Below are 24,475 nucleotides of genomic sequence, written 5' to 3' on the forward strand. Positions count from 1 at the left end.
ACCATAGAATAATCTTGTCCCAAGGGTGGAGGAAAAACATGTATTGTGAATACACATGTGCAAGAATGCAAGTTTGTGCAAAACTGCATAGAATACTTAAGAAAAATAGCATTGGCAGAAATAATTTGCTAATAGGAAGAGTCTCTATTGATCTCAGTGGGGACATATTTTATGTTTCTGCATTTCTGTGATTTACATTCAGATTTTTATAATTCTCCATATACATGTTATATGAGATTCCTTCAGCTTATACCACTTCCTCAGAAAAAGGTCTCTCATTTGAAAGTAATTAAAGTGAATCTGACCTTTTTTTCCTGATAGCTTAACTAAATTCACAGCTTACTAGTAAGTGGAACACATTTATTTTATTATATTTCGGTTTCATTTTGATAACTGCCTTTCTGATGAGTTTAGGCAAAGCATCCTGAGATAGAGAAGTGTCTTGCCCACTTTGAATGGGATGATAAGCTTTTCAGGTACACAGAAATAACTAGCAGTCTTCCAAAAGAAATGGAAAGAAAATGAAATCAGTGCTCAGTACTCAGCTGCATTGGTCTCAAGGGGTCCTGTAAGAAGTAGGCTTATCACATATTTACACTACTTGGATTGGTTTATCATGAGCAGCACTTCTGTCTCCAAAATCATAAGTAAGTCAACTAACTGGTAGATTCCTGTGTTCCTCACACTGAGGAAGACCACATTGTGCTCTTCAGCAATTTGCCTATGCAGAGGATCTGTTGCTTCCTGAGGAACATTTAGTAAGGTTCTTGCATAGCCCATGTTGATCCTTTCTTTTTCCATTTCTGCTCCTGTAATTAGTAAGGAGAACCTTTTACCTGATGAATGTGTGATATTGCAACTGATTGCAGTGATACTTTTTTTTTTTCTTACTTAGATTCCCTTTTCAGATTTGTTTCAGAATTTTAATGTTCTTGCCTCTTATTACAGCCAAGGTCACTGGAAACTGTGCCATCTCATTGCCTCTTGAGACCATCTAAGCACAGAGATAGCAGTCAAATATGGATGCAAGAAAAGATTAAAATGCTCAGAAAGAGAGAAGGCAAAGCAGTCTTCTGAGCTACAGTTTCTATTTCTGATAAAATGGTGTTTTAAAAATTCATATTTAAGCACATTTAAACATAGTCTTTCACACTAGTTTGAATTTATTATGTGCTTATTTCTAGGAAACATTTAAGATTTTCTTCTAGATTTTTGTTATAATAAAAAATTTTTTTAGGCTAGGCTGCTAAATTTCCTATAGACTTGAGTTGGATTGAATGATTTCAATGAAATAAAACTAAGAAAATTTCTATTTTGACTTAAAGTTTTATTACTTTTGGAAATGTTTTCGGAGAAACAGAATAGCTGGAGAGAAAGAGGATAGGGGAAAAAGAAACAGAAAATGGAGGAGGAGAGAGAGAGAAAGATGTACTGTCTTCATCCAACTGTGTTCTGTGAAATATTCAAGAGCTTAGTTTACTCCTTCCTCTTTTTACTCTGCATCCAAATGCATGGTGGGGAAAAAAAAATCCAAGCATTAAAAGCTGTCATCGAATAAAACCATCATTCTGCCAACTATCACTAACACAGAATTCATCTCCTCAGATTATGAATATTTAACTTTTTAAGATACTAAAAGTATTAAATCTAACATAAAGCTTAACTCCAAATGAAGTGCTTGTAACACTGTTGATGAGGTGTTTCAGCCTTTTACCTTTACAGTTCTTGAAACTCATCCCTTTTGCGTAATGTATATACCTATATAATAACTAAGTCTTCCTAATTTTTGATCTTCATAACACATTCATGAAATCTTCATGTAGCAATGAAGAGGAAACCAATTCTTTTTTGGATCTTGACTATCCATTTGTTAATTTAACTAAATGTCATTGTGCTTTAAACTTTGAGAAAGGGACATCAGAAATTCCTAATATATTCTTCATATAATCCTTACTGAAGGAAGTAATCCTAATCTTTTTTTTTTTTAATGGGAGTACAACAGTTTTATCAGATTGTGGTCATTCCTTTGAGCTCATAGTGACTTCTAATTTGTAGCAAGATCTGCACAATTTCTTTTGAAGTCAGGAGGCTGGTAGACTAAGTCATATAAAGGTACTCTCTTATTTGTCTATTCCTTTTCTGTTCAAGAATTGCTTGCTTTTTGAATGCATCAACCTATCCCTGTTTGGAGCTGATACTGTTTTGGAACCCCTTCAGGTACACAGATTTATAGTGTCACAACATTGTACAGATTGGAAAGGACCTTGGGAAGCCCTTTGTCCAACCTCTTGGTCAAAGCAGGATCAAAACTGAATTCAGACCAGTTTGCTTAGTGCTTTGTCTAGCTGCATCTTAAACATCTCCAACACCAGATATTTCACATTTCGTGGCAACCTGTTTCAATATTTAATTGTCCTTATGACATTAATCATGTATTAATTACTACTTTCCTACATGCAGTGTTCATTCCAATCTTTGTTACTGAATTATATATTTCTTTGCTTAGCTTGTTATATTTCTATCATCCACTCCTGATTAAAATACATTTTTTATCACTTGTGTTAGTAATGGACTTGAGTACCAGCAGTTTTTCTTGCATAGAGAATAACTTGAAAAGATTTCTATACTAATCCAAAAACCTATCTTGTTTTCTTCTTGAGTCTTTCTTTCCTAGTCAGCATTACTAGCCTATTCATGAACGGGAGTGGCAGCTAATCAGCACATAGTATGTCACCCAGCCATGGAACAACTTATTAACCTTGCTTATGTCTTTATAATACCTTTGCATGAAATGCTTCTGTTCTCTGTGCTATATAAAAGAGCACTACTTCTGCCCACTGATGATTAAAGGTTGAATCAGAAGGGTTAAAATGCAACCTTCAGTCTTACTGTCATTTTCAAGTATTAGAACATTTTACTACACCTGCTGCTTTGCATTTTTAAGTATGTTACCTGATGTTTGAAAGCAAACCACAAAGAGAAAAGCAAAACTCGGTGTAAAAAGGAAACAACTAAACTAATGAGTAATAGATTTTGATTCAAAGGCTGGCTTAGACAGTAAGTATTCAATGTGTAATAAATGTGATAAGCTGCCCTTGTTCATATTGAACTATATTTATGTTTCTGGGAAAATCATGTCAAGACCCTTTCAGTCTTACTGCAAAAAGTTGTGTTTAATGAATGAACAATGTAAAATCTTCTGAATACTTCGATGGGTCTGCCAAAGGGTAATATCACAGATAAACATTACTAAAAAGACAGTTTTGTTTTGCAAAATATATGTAATGTTACAAGTATGATTGCCATAAGAATTTGTACCCCGCCATTTTTTTCTTTGCTTTTGACTTGCTACTGGTTATTTTTATATAGAGCCTACACAACAAAAACAGCAATAGAATGCATTATTAAAGTATGATTTGATTACAGAAAGCAAACAACTGAAAAGCCTATGTTGCTTACAAAATAGTAAACTATATTCAGATTTACAATTCACTCCAGTTTGTGTACTGAAATCCTCCATAAATCACACCAATAAGTGTGATTGCTTCCTATAGCATATGGCTGATATAATTTGTCTGGGCAATACCAACTAAAAAAAAAAAGTGGATAGCTGAAGGAAAATTGCTTTTGGTCTGGGAAACATCATTTAACTAAAAAAATAAAATAGTCTACTGTAGGGCAGGTTTCATCGTTTTATCTGAGTCAACATGCAGTCAGCATTTTCCGATAGGAGGAGTTAAAATGAGAATATTGTTGCATACCTTCAAGATTTTGGAGTTATTTAGTATTTGTCATACTGCTTGTATGACCACTGAGATCAAGACTCGTGTATTTTAGTCTTCCTGAATGAATCCACATTATTTTGATTATTATAAAGAACCTACTTCTGTTATTCATCTGTAGTCAAACCCCAAAAGAAAATTCTTCTGTATAATTTTGTACTTCACTTTAATCCTTAGCCTGTAAGTGTTAAGAAAACTTTCTCATAGACCTTCAGGATCATCTGGAAGAAAGATAAATCTCATAAGAAACTGTTCTTCATTTTTTTTTCAGAACTAATTCATGTATTACAGAGACAGGATTTAATAATCACTGAATATTATTTTCTCTGATTCTAGCTTCTGGATTTTTTGATCCCTTCCTATCCTTTGTGTTGAGTTCCCTGAAGTTCAACGTCATCCTGATTTTAGAGTGTGTAGAGTTTATGCTGTTTTTCCACTTGTTATACCTTAAAATTACAACATAAGGGGAGACTAATGAAAACAGAAGCTGATGCAGAAAGTTAAGGCCAGGGATGTTGTCCTGAGTTAGCATAAGGACTTGCAAAAAGGATCAAGTCTTTCATAGGTATCAAGTGTCTTCAAAATAATCTAGAGGGGTAGACATGGAGCTACAAGGCTGAGTGTCCTGGAAAAAGCTGTGGTTGGTGCTCTAAAACGAATTTGCTTGTTTTTTGTTGTTGTTTGTTTGTTTTTATCATAATCAACTTTTAATGTCTTGTACACCATCTCATCAAGCTTTGACTTGAAAACATGTTAGAAGATATTTTTATGGTTCTGTTTATAACTTTCACTCTTCAGGTACTCCATTAACCATAGCACAGAAAGCATGGCTGAAGGGTATGGCTGTGCTCACACATCTAAGTGCTATGTAAGAATAAGCACTGATATAGATACCCTCTCTGCATAAACATGAGTTGTCTAAGATGCTTGATTAAATAGTACTGCAAGTCAAAACCTGAAATAATAGAATAATGATTACACAGCATCTCCTCATGAAACATTTATGTCTTTTGTCTTAATTTATCATTGGATAGCCTCATATTATCCATTACATCTCTAAAAAGGATACTGTTTGGTTAATAAAATCATCTGCAATTCATCATTGCAAATGATTAGACATTCCTTTAGAAGCTTTTCTGATGATGGAGTTATCACATATTAACATAAAAGTATGAGGCATTCTGAATTTTCTTAATTGCGATTTCTGTTATTCATTCAAATATTTCATGATCTACCATAATATCCTTGGAAAAGTTATAAACGCTTAGCAAAGCCAAAAACGTTCTTTTCCTAAGGGAACAGCAATACTGTTTTACCTACCACAGGTAAGCAGTATATTGGGTTGAATGCATGTAAGCAATGACATAATTTATTTTACTCTTAGGCTATTGTTTTCTTTCTGTTTCCTGTGTAAGTGCATTGTCTATTAACCTGTAAAGTTCTCCACAGTTGTGTTTCTTTTCTTTTTTCTTTTTTTTTTTTCTGCTTAATAGTTCTGGTAGAAGTCTGTCTCATTCTAAATAATATGCTAGGCAAACTTGGTTGGATTCCATATAGACCCTCAGATATTTCCTGGCTTGAGTGTTTTACCTAAGCTTTACGTATAAAGTGTATGAGGGTCTTAAGCTGGACTTTGTGAAATTGATTTTGTAACTGCATAGCACTTCTCCTTCACAATGCTGTGCTGTTCCTTACTCCTTAATTATTTCAACTGATTAGTCTGATTTACTGAGTTGGACACAGTGAAGGACCATTTAAGGGTAAATTGTCAAGAAATTATATGAAAGTCTATTTTATGTGTTAAAAGACCAGAGACAGGAGAAAACAGTAATGTGTGGTCAGATTGCCTGGACTGTCTTGACATAGACCTATCAACAAAAACAGGAAAATGCTTTTGTATGTAGTTTTGATATTATTGTTAATCTGTGAAAAGTGATGAACAGGAAGGAATCACTGGAAACTGTAAGATCATTTATAATGAGTACATAAGATGGCCAATGAATTGTGCTAAAATATAACTAACATCTACATTTCAGTAAGGTTTAACTAAAGATGGAGGGAGCTGCCTTTTCACTCTTGTAGTGCTTTTGAAGACCACCTGTCACAGGCTGCAGTTCTGATATGCCTTAATAGTTCCATACAAAGTAGACACCTGGGCTTTTGAGAGTTTATTCTAAAAAATCAAGCTCCTTATTATGCATTGCTAGAAAAAAAAAAAAAGGCTGCAACTGTACTTAAACATTGGTTACTTTTTTTTTCTCGTTGAGGGGAAAAAAAATTGCGTGAGCAGTTTAAAGCAGAAACCATAAGTTTTCAGGCTGTCTGGCTGAGCATAGTGTCATCTCTCACTGCTCAATGCCACACATTTCTGACTTACTTCCTTTTTATAGCCTTGCTCCCTCCTCCTCCTCCTGCATTTGCAGTGAAGACTTTTTTTTTTCTTTTTTCTTTTCCAACTTTATGCTAGAAAGGGCCTTGGATTTGGATTCTTGTATTGATCTTCCTCTGTGCTCAGACAGGCTTCAGGCTTCTTCTTGGCTCCTTTGCTTATCTCACATTGTGCAAGCTAGTTTATCATCCCAGAGGGATAGTTTTTTTGGCTTGCACGCAGGTCTATTCTGGATCTGTAGTAAATTTCAGTGCACCGAGTTTGTGTCTAGCTTTGTTGTCTGAAATAGTTTATCACAAAATTGGCAAGCCGGAATAGTGCTCTTATTTTTGTCTCTGGGTGATCCTCTGTTAAGAGAGGACCCAATCCTACATCTGTTTCATGGCAATGCCACTCTGTTGATGACAGAGTGCCTTCTAATTTATGGTTATGCAAAAAGAACTGGTGTATAGAACTTAATCAAGGAAAATAATTGAAAAGCGTACATTTTTCTGTAGGAGATGTGGGCAGAGAGACATAACTCTGTCAAGACTACTGCATGAAAGAGAGAGAGAAACGGAACCAAAGGGAGGCTTACAGGAAAACTGGAGAGGGTCTCTTTACAAGGCAGTGCAAGCGACAGGACAAGGGGCAATGGGTTTAAACTGAGAGTAGATTTAGGTTAGACATTAGGAAGAAATTCTTTACTCAGAGGGTGGTAAGGCACTGAAACAGGCTGCCTATCGAGACTGTGGATGCCGCATCCTTGGAAGCGCCTAAGGCCGGGGCCAGCCTGGATGGTGCTTTGGGCAACCTGGTATGGTGGGAGGTGACCCAGCCCATGTCAGGGGGTTGAGACTGAATGGGTTTTAAGGTCTCTTCCAACCCAAGCTATTCTGTGAAGTCGCTATGAATTGTTCTATGTAAATCCTAGAATTAGGATGTTCTTTTCCTGTGAGCTGATTATCAGCAAGACACTGTAAGGAATCTGGTGTGCTGTAAGACCCAAAATTCAGACATGGATTTTTCATACCTTTTACCCATCATTTTTTCCTACCCTCCCATCAGGAGTTAAGCCTTGCTTGCCAGCAGTTAAGACTCAGTCAGTAGTCCCAAAGAAAATTTATTTCTCAATAGCAGGCTATATAAAGACCTTAATAGATTCAATGAGGCAGAAAGAAAGAGTAAAAGGACAGAAGGAGAAAGATGTATGGAAGGAAAAGAAAAAAAAAAAGAACTGGGGCCCATTGTAGGAGCTCAGGAAAAGGAACTAGGCAGCAATGATTGTATCTCCTGAAGTGTCTTTTGTTTTAGCCTAAAGTAATAGCAAAGAATAGTCCTTCACGGCAAGGCTTTAACACTCTGTCCAAGACTGATCTCTGTATTCAAAGAGGGAAAGTAGAACATTCATGAGATGCATGCAGAGTTCCTGCTATCCGCCTCCTCTGTGTGAGGTTTTAGAACAGCTACTGACATTTTTTTTTTTTTCACTCTTCTGTGCACTGAGCATTTAAGGACACCTCAGTTTTGTTAGTAAAGAAGATTTTTGTGCTTCTCTGAGAATGGTTTTCGCAAACTTCTGTCTGGCAACTGGGAAAAGTACCAAATAGTAAACCTAAATAAGAATTGCATCTGTGTCATTTCATACCTTACCCAGTTGCACCTTAACAGTGGAGGTCCATTTTTATAGGAATCTTTACTTAGTCTGGATCTGAGCCCTGGTCCACAGCCCAAGCAAGTCAAAAGTGTGTTTCAGGGCACTGAAGGACAACTCAGGGCACATGCACGTGTGAGAACTTTGGGGTAGAGAAATCACTTGATTTGTGAAGCTAACATATGGAAAAAAGTGGTGGGGAGAGGGAGAGGGCAGCCTTGATATTTTCAGTGGCGATGCAGTGAAATTTGCTGAAAAAGTTAAGGTGAAGCCAAAAGGCACAGATTAATGCTGAGGCATCTCTATAGGAGAAATTGATTGGCTAAAGGTAACAGATGGGTCTGCTCTTTCCATGAGGTTACTGGGCACTTTTAACCCATTATCAAAAATAGATACATTGACTCAATTAAAAAAAAAAAAATCTTTAGAAATGCTGTAGTTTGGTCATTTCTCCACTGTTTGACTGTTCCATACATGACTTCTTTGTATTTCTCTATTTACAGAGGAAACCTGCTCCATATAACAGTTCTCTTATCCCTTACCAAAAGAAATCAGCAAACAATACATATACATAAGTCAAACAGGAGCTAAACTATAAGTTGTTCTGTGTACTCCGGTCATTGTTGATATGACTGTAAGGGCTAAAACTTCATTCTTTCAGATGCATGACACTGCTTATATCTGTGCTTTTGAACTGTTCAGTTTATGAAAATATGTTTTACAAAGGTAGCTGTACGGTCAACTCTGCCCTAGTGTCCTTATGTGCATGCTGGAATCCCTTTTGTTGGATCTTGATTTACATATTTGAAATATTACTTGTACCTTTTCTTCACAAGAACATACAAGAATAACTCCTTGGTCTTGCAATAAAATATGGAAGCATGAGAGCTGGTGTACACTTATAGCACTGTCCGTCTTAGTGATGCTTCAGTTTTGTATTTCTTCAGCTGAAGTAGAATTGATATAATGACCTATTCTCACACAGATATTTTGTCCTCAGCTAGCGGTGGTCTGTATAGCTTCAAGATTGTCCCATTCCTAGCAAATTACAAAGCAGTTTGTAGGTATCCATCTCCATGGCACTACATGTAAAGGTTAGTATTATATCAAATTCCTGTCAGCAGGAAGGCAGTCTCTAGTTTCTGCAGTCAGTACAGGTCAGATTTTTAGCTTTATCTACAATGTAAAGATGTCTTTGTAGTAGAAGTCTTGTTTACAAGGCAGCTCTTGAGAGATTTACAACTTTAATTCTGTATACCACCTCGGTGTCAACTAACATGGATTGAATCCAAACTCCTTCTTAACAATGGGAAAGCTTAATGAAATGAATTGCTACACGAGCAACAAAGGCAGCTTCAGGCAGCTGCTGGTGGCTACTGAAACACATCCCAGAGAAATGAGTTGGCTGAAATGCACCTGCTATTCATTTTATCTTTAAAAAAACAACAACAACAAAAAAAAACACCACATATCATCCTGCTTGATTGTGTCATATGTAGAAAGCATAAGGCACTGCTATAGCAGTGTGACATAAAGAATTAACTGTAGTAAATTTTTTTTGAGTTATTTCCTGCTGTTAGAAAATGTGTTTGGTGCTATCTGTGATAACTGATAGCAGTTCAGTATTTTTTTTTTTTTGCAGTTTAGTCTGTATGTCGCTTGTTCCTGGAGTGCCTTACTGAGGATGGAAATTGTGCCACGTTTCAGATGAGCACAGTGAAATGCCTCTGTTCCCTGGAGAGCTTGCATTTACCTTACCTAACGGTCAGTCAGAGGTCTCTGCTGAACTGAAGGCATAAAGGGAGAACAGAGAGATCAAACCATTTGCCTAAGATAGAAAAATAAATTGGTAGCAGAAACATAATCTGAAGTCTAGGCCAATGTCTTTATTGTGTGATTCCTCTCATTTTCCAGTGTGTCGAATCAGCTCTTAGACTGTGAAGCTCAGCAGAATTAAATTGCAGCATACTGTGTCAGATCAGTGCTCCAAAAGTGGGCCTCGAGGTGATTTAAGGGCTAGATTTAGAGTCTGCAGTAGTAGGGAAGTAATGGTGTAGTAAGCCTCGAGGTACAATATAGATGGGACTAACCACATTGTAATAAAAGTAGTAGTCATAGGGAGTGGAAATGTGGAGAATTGGAGTTCTGGAGGATAAGAATACTTGTTTAAGTGGTAAAGCTATTTATTATACAGCTGTTACAATTATTATACTTAATACACATAGCATTGCAAATATTTTAGGGTGAATACATTTCTCAGCAGTCACCATGGTGATAAGGACCAGTATTCCTCAGTGGATGATAGGAAATTGTCTGTCATCCTGTGGCTAGACAAACACACCATTTTCAATAAGAAACAATGAGCACTGTATTATCCTGTAAGCATCCTGAACCTCCCAATACACAAATATTTTGTGATTACAAAAATTATGAAAAGAAAGAAGAGAGATGAATGCTATGTATTTTTGCCTGCTTTTTTTTTCTTCTCACTTTTGCCAGTATTTACTGCACAGTAAATGCATAATGCAGTGGTACTTTCAGAAAGCACTGTGCAGAATTGACTGATAAATCATTTAGAGATGGCCACTAGCAAAACTACTTGAGTGTTTGAAGGATTGACTACATGATAAAAAAAAGGCTCATGTGTGACTAGCTTTGGTGCAACATTTCAGAGAATTTCCTAATTCCAATAGTATAGTTTCATAGTTTTAATATTTGCAATTATTTACAAACTTTTAAGGTAGGCATACATTTATTTGATGACTTCTCAGATGATGGCTACAGTGCCTGATTCTCTTCTTAACTACTTCCAAGTTGAGGCCTTTGTGCAGGTAGTATGTTCAGATTAAAATATTTGTCTTTACTAGCTGGCATCTTCTACCTTTTATGTCAAGCTGAAGCAGGACAAGTTCTAGAGGGGAAGTCTCACCTATTAATCCTTTTGGTAGCACTGGATGACGTTATATCCACTTTCCAGATTGTATGCAGTCTTCTTTTTTCCTTAGTGGTTGTGTGTGTATTTTATTTATTTTTTTCCCCAGTGCAGGTTGTCACAAATTTTTGTGGGACAAGAAAATCATCTCCTGTCCTGTTCTGACCTTTGCAACTTTATCTGCTTCACAGGCTAAACATTTTCAGAACGTGTCAGAACCTACTGACTAGAGACTTCAGTGAGAACTGGACAGGCATGTCTAAAATAGCTGAGAAATCAAATCCGCATAGTGCATTATTAGTCCCTCATTTCTGTCTGTCTAAACTTGGTAACAAAATTGGTAATTCAGGTGCAAGTAAGGGATAATTCTGACCCATTGTAAATTCTTTTCATAGAAATGGAATTGTCTTATATCAAGAATTGTCAGAAACCGAGCTCATATTAAAAGATATTTAAGCAAAAATCCGGTTTCTGTATTTCTAACTAAAATCTAATAATTAATAGGGCTGGTGTATAAGGGCAGACTGGATGACATTCAGAAGTCTGAAAATCCTGGAAGGTTCTGAAAAGGAACAGCTTTGATTTATAAAAGCTTGAACTTTTTAAAGACCTTTACAAAATGAAAAATAAAAACAACCTCAGTAGATTAATTAGTCCTAATTTATATTTAAAATTCTTCCTGATTGATTTCTAAAGTTGACTTTTACTTGATTAAATAGCAGTCTTTGATTTTGAGATATTTGTGGCTCTGCAAATTCCCTACTTGATGGGAGCTGTACATAAACACTTTTGCTTGCAGTAATGAGCTTAGTGAAGATGCTTAAAGTTTGCTTTCTCAATATCAGTCTTCCTCTCCCTGCACACCACTATCAGGCAGGTCTTCCTCTTTGTGCACGAGGTTGTTAGCAAAAGTAATATACAAATATTCTTCTTCTACATGTTCACAGTCACAGTAAACTGGTACTTCATTTGCCATTCAAGTTTTATGATCTCCCATTTGTGGCTGAGATAAAATACTCCTTAAATAAAATAAAAGACAGGATACTTGCACTGATGTCTCTGAGACCATATCTGTGACCATTTATATTTGGTTTCTCTTGGCAGTCTAACAAATGAATGCTTTGGGGTAGCAATATCTGTTAAAGTAAAAAATAAAAAATATTTGCACTAGACAGTATTAAAAATAATAAATATAAGGTCTGTAGGCACCCTCAAAGTGACAAGTTTAAAGAGCAATTTCAGAAGAAATAAGACATATCTTGATTTCATAGATCCTGGCAATCTGGAGAAGGAGAAAAAGAAAAACAAACAGCTGTTGTAATTAATTGGGAAATAATTTGAAGTAACATGTTTAGGAAACTTGATGCTGCTTAAGGAATATTTATGGAGGGAAACAGTTCATTATCTAAGTGAATTGTTCACTTCAGTGGGAATGTGAGCTGCTGCAGTCCATTGCTATTTTCTGTCTTTGGTACTTCTTCATTGCTTTCCAGTGTTCGCTGCAATCCTGGATTGGCCTGGTAGAGGCTCAGAGCACGAGGGTCGCACTTAGTCAAAACTTTCAGCACCCTATCCCCCTTTTGGAATTTCTGAGTACAGTTATTTAGTTTTTTTGGGGCACAGAATATATTGTTGAAATGGAATTTGGGAAGTGCTGGAAGGTTCATAAAGTCAGACCCAATTTAAAGAGTAATTCATGCTGAAAAGAAATAGAAAAAAACGTTTTCACCCTTTTTTTTTTTTAACTTTCAAATGGTGCATAGGAATAATAACTTTGGCTTGTTAAGAGCTTTTTTTTCAATCAAGAGGGATCTTCCACCTATTCAGTAAAAAGGATATTAAAACAAAATGCAAAGTGGAATGGTATAGATTTTTTTTTTATCGTCTCAATATGAACTTCGGAGTTTTCATTTAATTGTAAAGAAAACTGTTTCAGCTTGACTCTAACACAATTATTTATTCATTGCCTTCACCACCACCTGTCTAAAAACAAGGACTTGCACAGCTTTGCTAGATAGGGATTTTTCAATATCTCAGCCATTAAACTTAGTGTGATGTGGCATTAGAAGTATATATCCCTTGCTGGTGTTACTGTGTCATGATGAATCTTATGCTTCCTGTAATCACAGTGCGTTTATCGAGGTTCTTCTGTACCTTTATGAAGCATCCCTTCTGGCACCCTGTTTTCTAGTGCACCATGGGTACCTAGTGAGTTTTTCCACTTTGAAATTTTTCTCAGTTCTCAAATCCAGCTAAATTTTCTTATGTGTTGGTTTTTGAATTTTTGTCTACTCCGAGTGAAACTGTCTCCACTCACACATGATTCATTGGTAGCTTAGAAGAAATTCTGCATTTTGTAAGCAATCATCTTGCAAAGCAAACAAGGATGGTTCACAAGATTATTCTAGAGCAAATTTCCCTCTGTGGATCAGAAAATGACACAGCAGATGATGCTGAATAAATCTACAAAACACATAGAGAAAAGACAAATCAGCCATTTTGCTGCTTCTATCTCCTCCCCCATCCCCAATCATGCACCTTACAAATCCACCCATATGACATTTTGTCGGGTTTTTGGTTTAGTTTCTTTTCTGCATATGAAATTTTAGCTTAAAAACGTAGGCATATCTATAAAATATATTTTCTCCCTTTTGACATACTGTTACAAAAACTTGTGAATCAGCTGTCATTCTTTTACACCACTTTTCTTGTAAATCCAATTAATGTTGAAAATACCTCTTTTCAGTTGTGATTTGTGTATCCATAGATGCTATAGTGTCATATCAGCAAAAGGCTCTTTTTCAAGCAATGCTGTATGGGAAAATTCAGAGTATACTACGGTGGTTGTAAAAAGAAAATCTCATAGTGTTATCATGTGCTTTTAATATCTAAGAAGTTAATATTTGCAAAACTGAAAAATTTCTAGTGGAGCAGGATGGCTGGGTTAACTGTGGCATATAGGCATTTTTAATGTCGATCAAATTCATGCCCACGTAGGTAAGACTTGGGCCTTTTCACAAAGGTGCTAGAGTTGCCAGACAGTGGTAAGATAATTATTTTTCTATATTTTTACTGATATGTCCTTCTGTATCAGCATTGTGAAGCGGGATAAAGATTATTCTTCTCTCTGTCGTTACTCAGGCAGTGAAATTTTGGTTCCCAAATTGTTTCTCTTCACATGGGTGTACTCTGTAGTGTGGGTATAATTTTGTCTTTTATTTTTCCTTTTTAGACAAGCCTTGTATGTCACTGATATCTGAAGATTGGTCAGCAGTCTTCTCTTGACAAAGAAAGTTGGTGTTGTCAGTCTAGTTCTCAGTGTCCACTAAATAAATGAACTAAATGACTATCCAATAGGTCAAAAACTCCAGACAAAAGCAAAGGATGGGCAGAGCATGGTGTCAGGTCTTATTTTCAATATATACTGAGTTTAGGCAAATTGCCAGCAATTCTTACATTGCTACTACCTGTGTTTATCTTCTAATGGAAAAATAGGGGAATTCAAAGGAAGAGGATTAGCAAGACAGTAAGTTTCTGAAGCATCAAGTAAAATTAAACACTTCTATTCCATTTATAAAATGAAATTGTTTCATTATAAATAAAAAAAAAAGCATTGCAGCTTGCAGAAAAAACAATTTTTTCATTTTCATCTTTTTAAGATCTGAGATTTGTTATGATGAGGTCTGATCAATACCAGGGTATTTATTTAACATCCTGTCACTGAGAGACTCTTTATTAGGGAATGCAGTGATAGGACAAGGGATAACAGTTTTAACCGAAAAAAGGGTAGATTTACATTAGATGTAAGGGAGAAATTCTTCACTAGAAGGGCAGTGAGGCAGTGGCCCAGACTGCCTAGAGAAGCTGTGGCTGCCCCATCCCTGGCAGTGCCCAAGGCCAGGCTGGATGGGGCTGGGGGCAGCCTGGGCTGGTGGGAGGGGGCCCTGCCTATGACAGGGTGTTGGGACTGGATGGGCTTTGGGGTCCCTTCCAACCCAAGCTTTGCTATGATTCTGTGAAAACAGATTCCTGTGTTTGTGTGAAAATCGGATAAAAGCTCTCATGTCCAAACCAGAAATGAGTGAGCTCCATGTATCCCTGTTTAACGTTGACATTAATACTGGATATTGCTTTGTTTATTTTTCCAGCTAGCCTATTGCTGTGGCCAAGGCTGTGTAGGACTTGCAACCATTTGAATGTTGAGTTTCATTGGTATCTCATAGATATGCTGTTATGTTCTTACTTTGTCAGGGCAGTGATGAAACTTCCTTAACCTTCAAAAGTTATATTTTGTCCATTGAATTCTAGTTCAGTTATAGTTTTACTATGAGCCAAACAAAGGATTAAAGTCCACTGCTTCGTATTTTTGACTTGCTCTGCTAAGAAGCTGCTGTGATGTAGTGTGTGAATACCCGGCAGACATGTTCTGTAGTAGCTGTAGCCTGAGAAACCTGTTTTTAGGCTTCTAGAGTTGTGTGGCTCAGTAAATTGTATGCAGGGCATCTTCCTTATTCTCAACAGATTTATCACGGACTTCTTATGTTTTCTCACAAGCTAAGTCACCTTTGCTTGAACATCTGGAGCATGCTCTTGCCAGAACATTCAGAAAAGCACCTTTTCATTGAGGACAAGAAGTTCAACAGTCCCAGTAGCCAAATTTGTATCCACACATTTGATTTATGCTTCTAAAGATGTTTAGGTATGAAAAGATGCAAACTGGTAGCTAGTTCATTTCTCAATACCTTCATGGTGCCTTATGCATGAAACCATTGCATAGATACCTACCTATCTTTATAACTAAACTTAAATTGCATCTCAGTCTCTTCAGGTTTTGCTACTTGAAGTGCCAGTACTTTGGTACTGAAAGTTCATGGCAGTCAAGAGTACCGCAATGCTTTTGAACATTTACTTTCAGGTTCCTTGGTCCTAATGCACTTTCAGCTAAGCACCTAAGTCTGCTTATGAACTGTTAGATGTCCCAGTAGGTGCCTCTCTACGTAGCTATATATCTAAGTATGTTTGTAAATTTGCCCTTCCATTACATTCTAACGGGAGAACTTGGTAGAAAAACCACCATCCCAGAAATTTTTATTTTGTTTCCAACTGCTTTAACGCTGGCATTGCTCTGTTGAGTTTAAAAAAAGCATTTTGAGCATTGGAATGCAAATTAACATACCAAGCAATTAAAGTCAATTAAAACAGGATGCAGTGTAATTAGAAACAGTTGTGTTCACATTTTATATTCAGAGAGGTTTGATGTGCTGAAAGAAAAGAAAATAATTTTGGAAACTTTTAATGCCTACAGATGTGATGATGATGATGATAATGGCATTTGATTTCTAAAATGCCTCATCCTCCCTCACCTCACGAGCTCTTGAGAAGCATGATAAAATTAGTGCAGTGACAACTAATACACTAGACATAATGGAATTAAATGGCTCAACATACAGGGAGACTCAAACACTACCTACAAGCGATGGCCTTCTCTCCCCTTTCTGAGCACAATATATATGCCCGTTGAAGTCCCAGAGAAACTAGTACCCTTGTGAGCTCTATGAGCATTAACACCAACAATGTCTGTTGGCTCAGGAAGGGTGTGTCTTTCCTACACATGGTTTTTTGGGATCTCTTTCATTGTTTTGGATATCTGTATTAGCATTTTTTTCTGCCAGAAATACTGAGACGGTTTTGCTCTCTATCCTCTTCCTGCATGGTAACCAGAAAGGAAGGAGAGTCCTCATTCTTCTGAAGCTGAGGCACACCCATTCTTATGATCAAAGGTGTTAGAGGTTGTGTTTCTAGTACTTGCAATAATGTTAATAGGTGTGGATGGACTGTGGAAGGCATTCTGAAAAGCAAGCAGGGAACTGAAGGGTACCTCTGCAAGCCTGGATGGTTGCTGTGGGATTGCGGACTGTTCAAGGATAGCTTTACCTGACATTTCATAGAGATAAGCAGTTTTAGCTCTTCTTCATTGATGTGAGTGAGGAAATACATCCAAAGGCACCTGGGAAGAAATCTGTTTTTACAAAACTGCAATCTGTTTACTAATGTAAAATGTTTCAAGGCAGTGGCAGGATGTACAAGAGTACAAACTAGTATAGTTAATGAAGCATGATGCAATGAAATGTTATTTTTTTAAAATAAGACATTCAGGTGCGATACCTTCTGTGTCATCAAATGGATATCTCTACTGACTATTCCCATTACAAACAACGATTGATTTGAAAGAGGGAGAAAAATAGCTGTCAAAGAATTAAATATAAAAACATGAAAATTTGTTTCTAGCTACTCTGTCCTCTCCACCCAATACAAGACTCAGATCAGATCCATGTCCATTCCATATTTCTTTTTTACTTCTTAGTAACTCATTATCTGTTTTTATTTGGAACCTCACTGTGGAGATACAACCTCTCTTTGAGACAAGTTCTATTTGTACACAGCTAGGTTTGCTTTTCCACTAACATTCAGTGATAATAGATGGAAACACTGAGATAAAACTGTCTATTTTGCACTGTATTGACCTATGAATTAATCAATTCGGGATCTTGCAACCTATAGGATTACAATGGTTGGCTCAATTTCCTAGGAAAATGATGATTTGTATTTTCAAAAGGCTTGAGATACCTGAAAGATATGTAGGTACTTACTTCCTATTCAGGTCAGGAAGAATAAGGTGTCGAAGTATAGTTTGGGCAGCTAGACACATTCAAAGCTCTGCTGTGTGATTTTAACTTCCCCTTTTTCATTTCATATTTGGATATATGTGCACAGCACTGTCTGAATATCAAAATTCAGTTAATTTGTTGCTGAAAATGTGTTTTTCCTATTATGGGTGCATTCTCTGATGTATATTTTTCATTTACATAGGCATGAACCAGTTAATGAACTTCTAAATCTAAAATGCCTGTTTTTGAGAGCTATGCAATTTATATTTTTTTACCATGTTTTCCCCCACATTCCTGCATAATTTTGACTTGTGCAAGGCAGAGATATATAAGAGCATCACTCATTTTAGGATATTCTCTATCTAGTTTGCACAGGTAGAAATAGTTACAGAGGTTAATGGAAAATTAAGTTTAAGGTACAGTACTATTAAAAGGAAACATTTGTAGTGACGTGGAACCTATTAGCTAAACCATTTCCAATTTCGAATAGCTATATATGGCTGTCAGGTATGTGACTGTACAATAGGAGAAATTCTGCTAAATTTTTTCTTTAGAAAATAGAACTTCTGTCAGGTTTCCAGAAACGTTCAGTTGCTCTCCATGTGCAAAGTATACTGATTTCTGAAAAAATCTGTCTTTGTGAAAATAGAAATTGCTGGGTTTGAGCACTTAAGAAATCCTGCCTTAAGGTGCTTTGTATGATAAAGGTAATATAGCAAATTGCCAGGGGATATACGTAGTATTTAACCTTTAGGCTTAATTAAATACTTTTTACTCAAGCATGGACATGCAGGCAAAGTAGTTTTATGAGATGCCAGCTTAGTAATTACTAGGTGACTGAGAGTTCGCTGCAGATGCTGCTATGCAATATGTATAAGATTATGCCATGAATTATCTGCTATTACAATCAGTTTCCTTGTATCAGTGTTTGGAATAGTACACTGTATAGTGCATATGTACACTATAGTATAGTGGCTAGTCACCTGTCACAAACCAAGAGTAAATAATATACTTAGAGAACTTCACAGTCTCTCTATAAAAAAGTGTTGACCTTTCCTTACAAGAAGGTAATATGGCTGGAGGACAAAATTCGCCTGTGTGAAAACAAGGGCGTCAAAAGCCCCTTTCCCTCCAGAAAAGGATTTAATTGTGTTGTTGTGTTTTTTGTTGTTGTTTGTTTTTTGTTTGTTTGCTTTTAATGTTATAGCAAAGTAGAGGATGCTCTTTGTTGCACTTGTAAGAAAATATTTTTCTAATGATTACTACTTCTTGCTAGGTTGTATATGTAACAGCCACGTTTCCCTATATCATGCTGATGATTCTTCTGATTCGAGGAGTAACACTGCCAGGTGCTTCTGAGGGGATAAAATTCTACTTGTACCCTGACCTTTCTCGACTCTCTGACCCGCAGGTAGGATCATGGTTCATGTGTTTATTTTCCTCCCTGACTGTGAAAAACTGCAAGAGTTTCTTGGTTTTAAATTCTGAATGTAGACGATTGCTGGATAGTTGTTCATTGTTAGAGATCTGGAATTGTGGATAGGGCTTTAAAACCATCAGTAGTTACAGCTGTTGGAACATATTATTCTTTCAGTAGAGAAGTACCTTGGCTGATAAATCAGAATTTTCAGAAGTGTTTTGTTGCAGTGCTTCTTCTGCCACTTTGGGGCAAGAGCATTGCTACTGGTTTCAAAGAGAACAATTTTAACTAAGCCTTACCCATTTTAGAGTTGTACCTTTCTGTCCTCGTTCCAAATTGAAATCTTAATGAAGAGTAGTATAGAAATTAGTCATTCAGATGATTAAGGCCTTTGAAGCGGAAGTCTCTATTTTTTTTAGTTACTTCCAGAGTAGAGTTGAACATGGAAATACTGGGGTGATTTTTTTTCAGTGACAGATTAATACAATAAAATAGTTATTATATATCATTCCTCTGATATTAAAGAGCGAAAATGACACAAACTCTGTAGGAGCTCTCTGTAAGCGCTCTCTGTAAGAGCTTGTGAAGTTGCAAATAGCACTTTGCTTATCTGGTTTGACAATCTAAAAGACATTAAACAGTGTTACTCCTAAGCCTGTTATAATATTAAATGGATCCTGAGATAGAGATAAAAGAGAAAGTGTGGTAATATTTGTCAAAATTAATTTTTTTTAAGTACTCACTTCTGGTTACTGAAAATGTGTTAGCAGAAGTGCTTTTTTGCAGACGACGATACAGGAAACCTTCCAGGTTATTTCCCTGAAGCTTCTAAAACAATTGTCTCATGTAAAGGTCACCTTTAACAACTAATATTTCTACAAAAGGGAAAAAAAGGGCTAGAAAGAAAAGATGCATTTAAAATACAGAAAATTTCAGATGCAAATGTAATCGTGTTGCTACTTTTGGGCTCCATGGTGTTTCCACCATTGTATGCCAGCATAGATGAGAGGTAGAAAGAGCTGTGGAAACAGAGTTAGATCGACTGTTGTGTCATGGCTTTGTAACAGGTAGCCTTAATCTTGCTTAGAGGAGTCTACAGTGCACGTGCAAAATTAGCACAGTAACAGAAAAAAAAACAGTAGGATTCTCTGACATGCTCCCATTTATTGTTTGCAACATAAAATAGACTCAGGCTCTAGTAAATTCAGCAAGGCAGGCCAATTTCAGATGAACCCAATATGTTTTAACTCGGCAGAGGCAAGAAATGTGACTGTCATACATGTACCTGAGAGCACGGATGGCACACTTTATGTTCAGTTTTAACTAGGGCTTCACCCTGCAGTGTCGTTCTGACAACTCAAGGTACCAAAGTGCTGAGCACTCTCTTCTTGTACTGCACCATGATGGTTCGTCCACCTGTGAAGTCCGTCAACTTAACGAGAGCAGGAGGTGGTCCTGCTGCTTAAATGTTGCTTCCTTCATTTGTCCACTGTTGTGTGTGAGGCCTTTAAACAAGATTTTGCTCTGTATGTGGATTTTTCACATGCTACTGTCACCCTTGCTTCTGTTCTTCAATGAAGGAGGTCATGCAAGCTTAAGCTACATTATTGTCAGGTTATAAGGGGTTTTTATATGCCTATTTACTATACTATTTCCATTTGTAAAGAAATACATTGTTGCCATGACAATTTCCAAAGCATGTAGTATTATTCCAAAGGAGGCTGTGAAGTACAAAGCTGTTAAGACACGTGTGAGTATATCTGTTGGTCCCACACATACAGCTCAGCTGATACGAGAACATCTTTTGGGAAGGCTTAATGTTTTGTTTTAACAAGCCAACATTTTTCCTCCATTTCAATGTGTCTTTGCCCAATGCATTTCCATACTTACAACATTCAGTATTTTAAAGATTCAGCTCATTTTTGTGGAAAAGAAGCTGAAATAGAATGGGCCACAATAGGGGCTGTGAACAATAATAGAGATAATAATAGAGATAATAGAGATGGCTTATTTGTCATATGGGTGGTGAAATGTTTTTAGAGCATTATTTTTATGTTGAAAAAAAAAAAAACCTGTTTCACTGAAGTTGAAATGTTTTGCTGAGACTAATCAATTCTGGCAGAATATTTGCAGAAAGATTTCTGACCTATGTGTAGGGCCTATAGTCACTTTTCAACAAATAAGGAAAATTTCGCTTCTCAATGTTTAAAGTAAAACTGAGAAAAAAAATGGCACAAATAAATTTATTTAAAAAAAAAAAGTCAAAATGGAATTGCTTCACCTAAAATAGTGATAATGTAACTACACACACACATTTCTGTTTTATGGAAAAGTAGAACATACTAATGTTCAAAACCATGATTTTTTGTATCAAAAAAAAATACCATTCCACAAGCCTCTTCTGAAGTTGTTCTAGAGGTTTTTGTCAAGGAGCAAGTAGAGGACATCTGAAATAACCTTGATATTTGTGCTTCCAGTTTTCATCTTCACTCTTGTTTGTTTGATTTACTCCACAATATCAAAGCAATAATGCATGTGTGCTACCAGAAGTTGTTTTCCTCTTTAGTTGGAGGTCTGTTTAAATAATGTTCCAAGAAGGCTCTGTGTGTCTGTATTAAGATAGCAGTATTTGATCCACGGTGCCAACTATGTTTACTGTGGATTAAATTAAGTTTCTCTTCAAGGCTCACTTTAGTTTGAAGTTCTTGAATCTTTTGTCTTTGTGTAATTTGCATTCCATGGTTCATTTTAGCTTTCTAAGCAGCTATTCATCTGTCTTTTCAGTTCCTTTTAGCTTTCAAGTGCTGTGTTCTCTATTTCATTTTTATATTCTATCTTTTCAGTAGACTAGATCCTCTTGGTTTGAAAATGCCATCTTTTGTCCTGTGTGTCTGTAGGGCTCGTACCAAACACTTTTCATTATAATCGTGGAGTACTGTATTTTAGCTTCAGTAATGCTTTGTTTCACCAGCTGTGAGGTCTCTGTAGCCCCATGTTCAAATTGGCTTGAAATATGTCCCTCTACCCCTGATCTAGAAGATATAGCTGCTGTTCTTTGCTTAAATATGGGGTCTTTCCTGAGCTACAACTCACACAAAAGAAGTATTTTGCAAAGTTAACAGGATTGTTATGCTTTTTGTGTGCAAGTCTGACTCAGAATATCGTTCTGGTTGTCTCTCAACAGATTCAAGTCACTTAATATGTAATAGTGCTTGTGTGTGTGGTACTCACTGCTGAGTGATTACCTTTTTTTTTTTTTTTTGGAGAAAAGGTTTGATTCTCAATAATGGGATTTTCCTAACATTTATGCACTGAAGAGATTTAAAACTCTTTGATAGGGAGTAGCAGACATAACAGTTTGATGGATCAGGGTATAACTATATAGTAAATTCAATCCCAGCTGCAGCAGTGGATTCTTAAAATGAGGAAGGAAATAAAAATAAAGCCTTCTTGTTTATTTTGTGCTTGTATGCTAATAACTGGCTGAGTTACTGCTTTATATTTAAAACAAACAACAGCAAATATTATTTTAATTGAACTATTCTTTATATCTTTTGTAGGTATGAGCATTCCAACATATTTAGGGTTGTGGTCTTCTCTGAACAGTCAGTGCTTACCAAAATCTTGAACAAATTTAATTGCCCTGGGTTTTTGGGACTGGATTGCACACCAGAATGCATTTCCATGTGCAAGGAATGCCAGTTGTACTTTATCTCTGATATAAGCTCACATGAATGTTAAGCATGATAAATGAATGACAGAGCAAATTACATAAAAGGCACAGGAAAATCTGAGCCATCATGGTTAGGATCGATTTTATATTTCTCTGATCTTTTATTTGCAGTAGGAAAGTGTGAATGTTGCATTAAAATTTCTGATGGCAGAAATATTTCCACAACGCACCTCTAGTAGTTCGGCTGTGTGAGTTCAGTTGTTAGGTAGCTGTGACTGTACTCTTGCATGCCCCTCTACTTTCTGATGTTTGCGTCTTCTCTGAAAGACAGCCAAAAGATAAAAACAACAGGTGATTAAAAAAAGTTGTCTTCAGAGAGGACCTCTAGTACTTTGGTTGTGTCCTTGTTCCAGTTACACTTAATTTTGTCATGACAGGAGACCAAGTTATGGGGAAAAAATGATATTGGATGGGGAATTAGGATTAGAAAGAAAGGAAGAGGACAGTGATTTACGTTAGAATAAAAAAAATAGTTTGACAAGCTTGCCTACAATAAGACCACTGACTTTTAAAAAATAAAAAGTCTAACATTCAGCATGATTTTATCTTTAAGTAGATCTAAGTAGTCTAACAATAACTTTTTTTTCCCCCCATAATGGTCATATACACTAATGAACAATACCACGTTACTCCCCACCTCATAAACCCCAAGAAACAAATTATCAAGTGTGGAATGATAGAATAACAGGGCTTGGATGAGACCTCCCGAGGTTGCCTCAGCCAGTGCTGTGCTCAAAGCAGGGCCAACCTGATAAGGTTACTCAGGATACGGTCTGGGTGAGTTTTGAACTCAGTGAACAGAAATTCCACAACTTGTTCCAGTGTTTGACCACCTTCTCGGTGACTTTTTTTCTTTTAATCAGAATTTTCTTTTAAACATAATTTCCCATGCTTCGACCTAATGCCTAGTGCCTGTTATCTTGTGTCTGTGCTCTTACTCTGTTTCTCAAGAGTTTGACTTGTCTGGTTTTTCTTCCATGCAGCAAGGGAACAGAGCAACCAGATTTGTTAGTTTTATCTTTCTGAGTCTGGGCAAATCCAGTTTTTGTCATCTGTAATGTTCTCCAGTTCCCTAACTATGTTGCTGGCCATCCACTGAACTTGTTCTTCTACTTCGAAGTTGTTACAGTACTTCCCATTCTCACAAGTGCCAAATAGAGGGGATGAATCACTTCCCTCAGCCTGCTGTATAGACTCTTGCTAATACAGGACAGGATGCAATTGAATTTGTTGGTTGAAGGCACCCTGCTGACTCATGTCTGACTTGTTCTTCTTCAGGAGCCCCAGGTCCAGTTTTTGAGCCGGTTTGTGCCCAGCCTATGTGGCTGCATAGGGTGATTTTGTCCCAGGTGAAGGACTTTGCATTTGCTTTTTTGTATTTCATGAGGTTGCTCTCACCTATTTTTTCAGATTTTTGATATCCCTCTGAATCCCAGCCTTCCCTGCCAGGCTGTAGATCACTCTCCCCAATTTAACATCATCCACCAATGTGCTGAGAGAGCGCACCATCCTGTCAGCCAAACTGTTAACAAGGCAATATGTTAAATAGTGTTAGCTCCTGTACTGATCACTCAGAGACATCACTAATAACAGCCAACCAGTTGCACTTTGCATCATGGTTCTTTGAGCTGGCAGTCCAGCCAGTTTTCCAATCAGTTTGAAAAAGACTTCCAAGAGGACTTTTTCCATAACTTTCCCTGGCACTGAGGTTTGGTTGACTGGATTGTACCTCACTGGATCTTCTTTCCTGCCCTCTTGAAAATGAGTATAAAGCTTGTATTTCTCCAGGCATCATGAACTTCCTCCAATTGTTATGACCTTTCAAAGATAAGAGAAAGCATCCTTGCAATGATGCCCTTGGCACTTTTGGATGCATCTTGTTGAGTTCTATGGACCTTGTATGTCCACTTTCTCATTC

The 24,475-nt window shown here is 36.8% G+C and overlaps 1 protein-coding gene across 1 annotated transcript in view; it reads left to right on the forward strand.

Moving 5' to 3' along the window:
- Positions 1-24,475, forward strand: part of SLC6A11 (solute carrier family 6 member 11) — a 93,858-nt gene that overhangs the window by 23,109 nt on the left and 46,274 nt on the right. Inside the window, exon 7 of the mRNA XM_013187775.3 lies at positions 18,681-18,815. Within this exon, the coding sequence (XP_013043229.1) occupies positions 18,681-18,815 (135 nt within the window). The remainder of the gene's footprint in view (positions 1-18,680; positions 18,816-24,475) is intronic.

Source organism: Anser cygnoides, chromosome 10, assembly GCF_040182565.1.
Source record: "Anser cygnoides isolate HZ-2024a breed goose chromosome 10, Taihu_goose_T2T_genome, whole genome shotgun sequence".
Classification (NCBI taxonomy): Eukaryota; Metazoa; Chordata; class Aves; order Anseriformes; family Anatidae; genus Anser; species Anser cygnoides.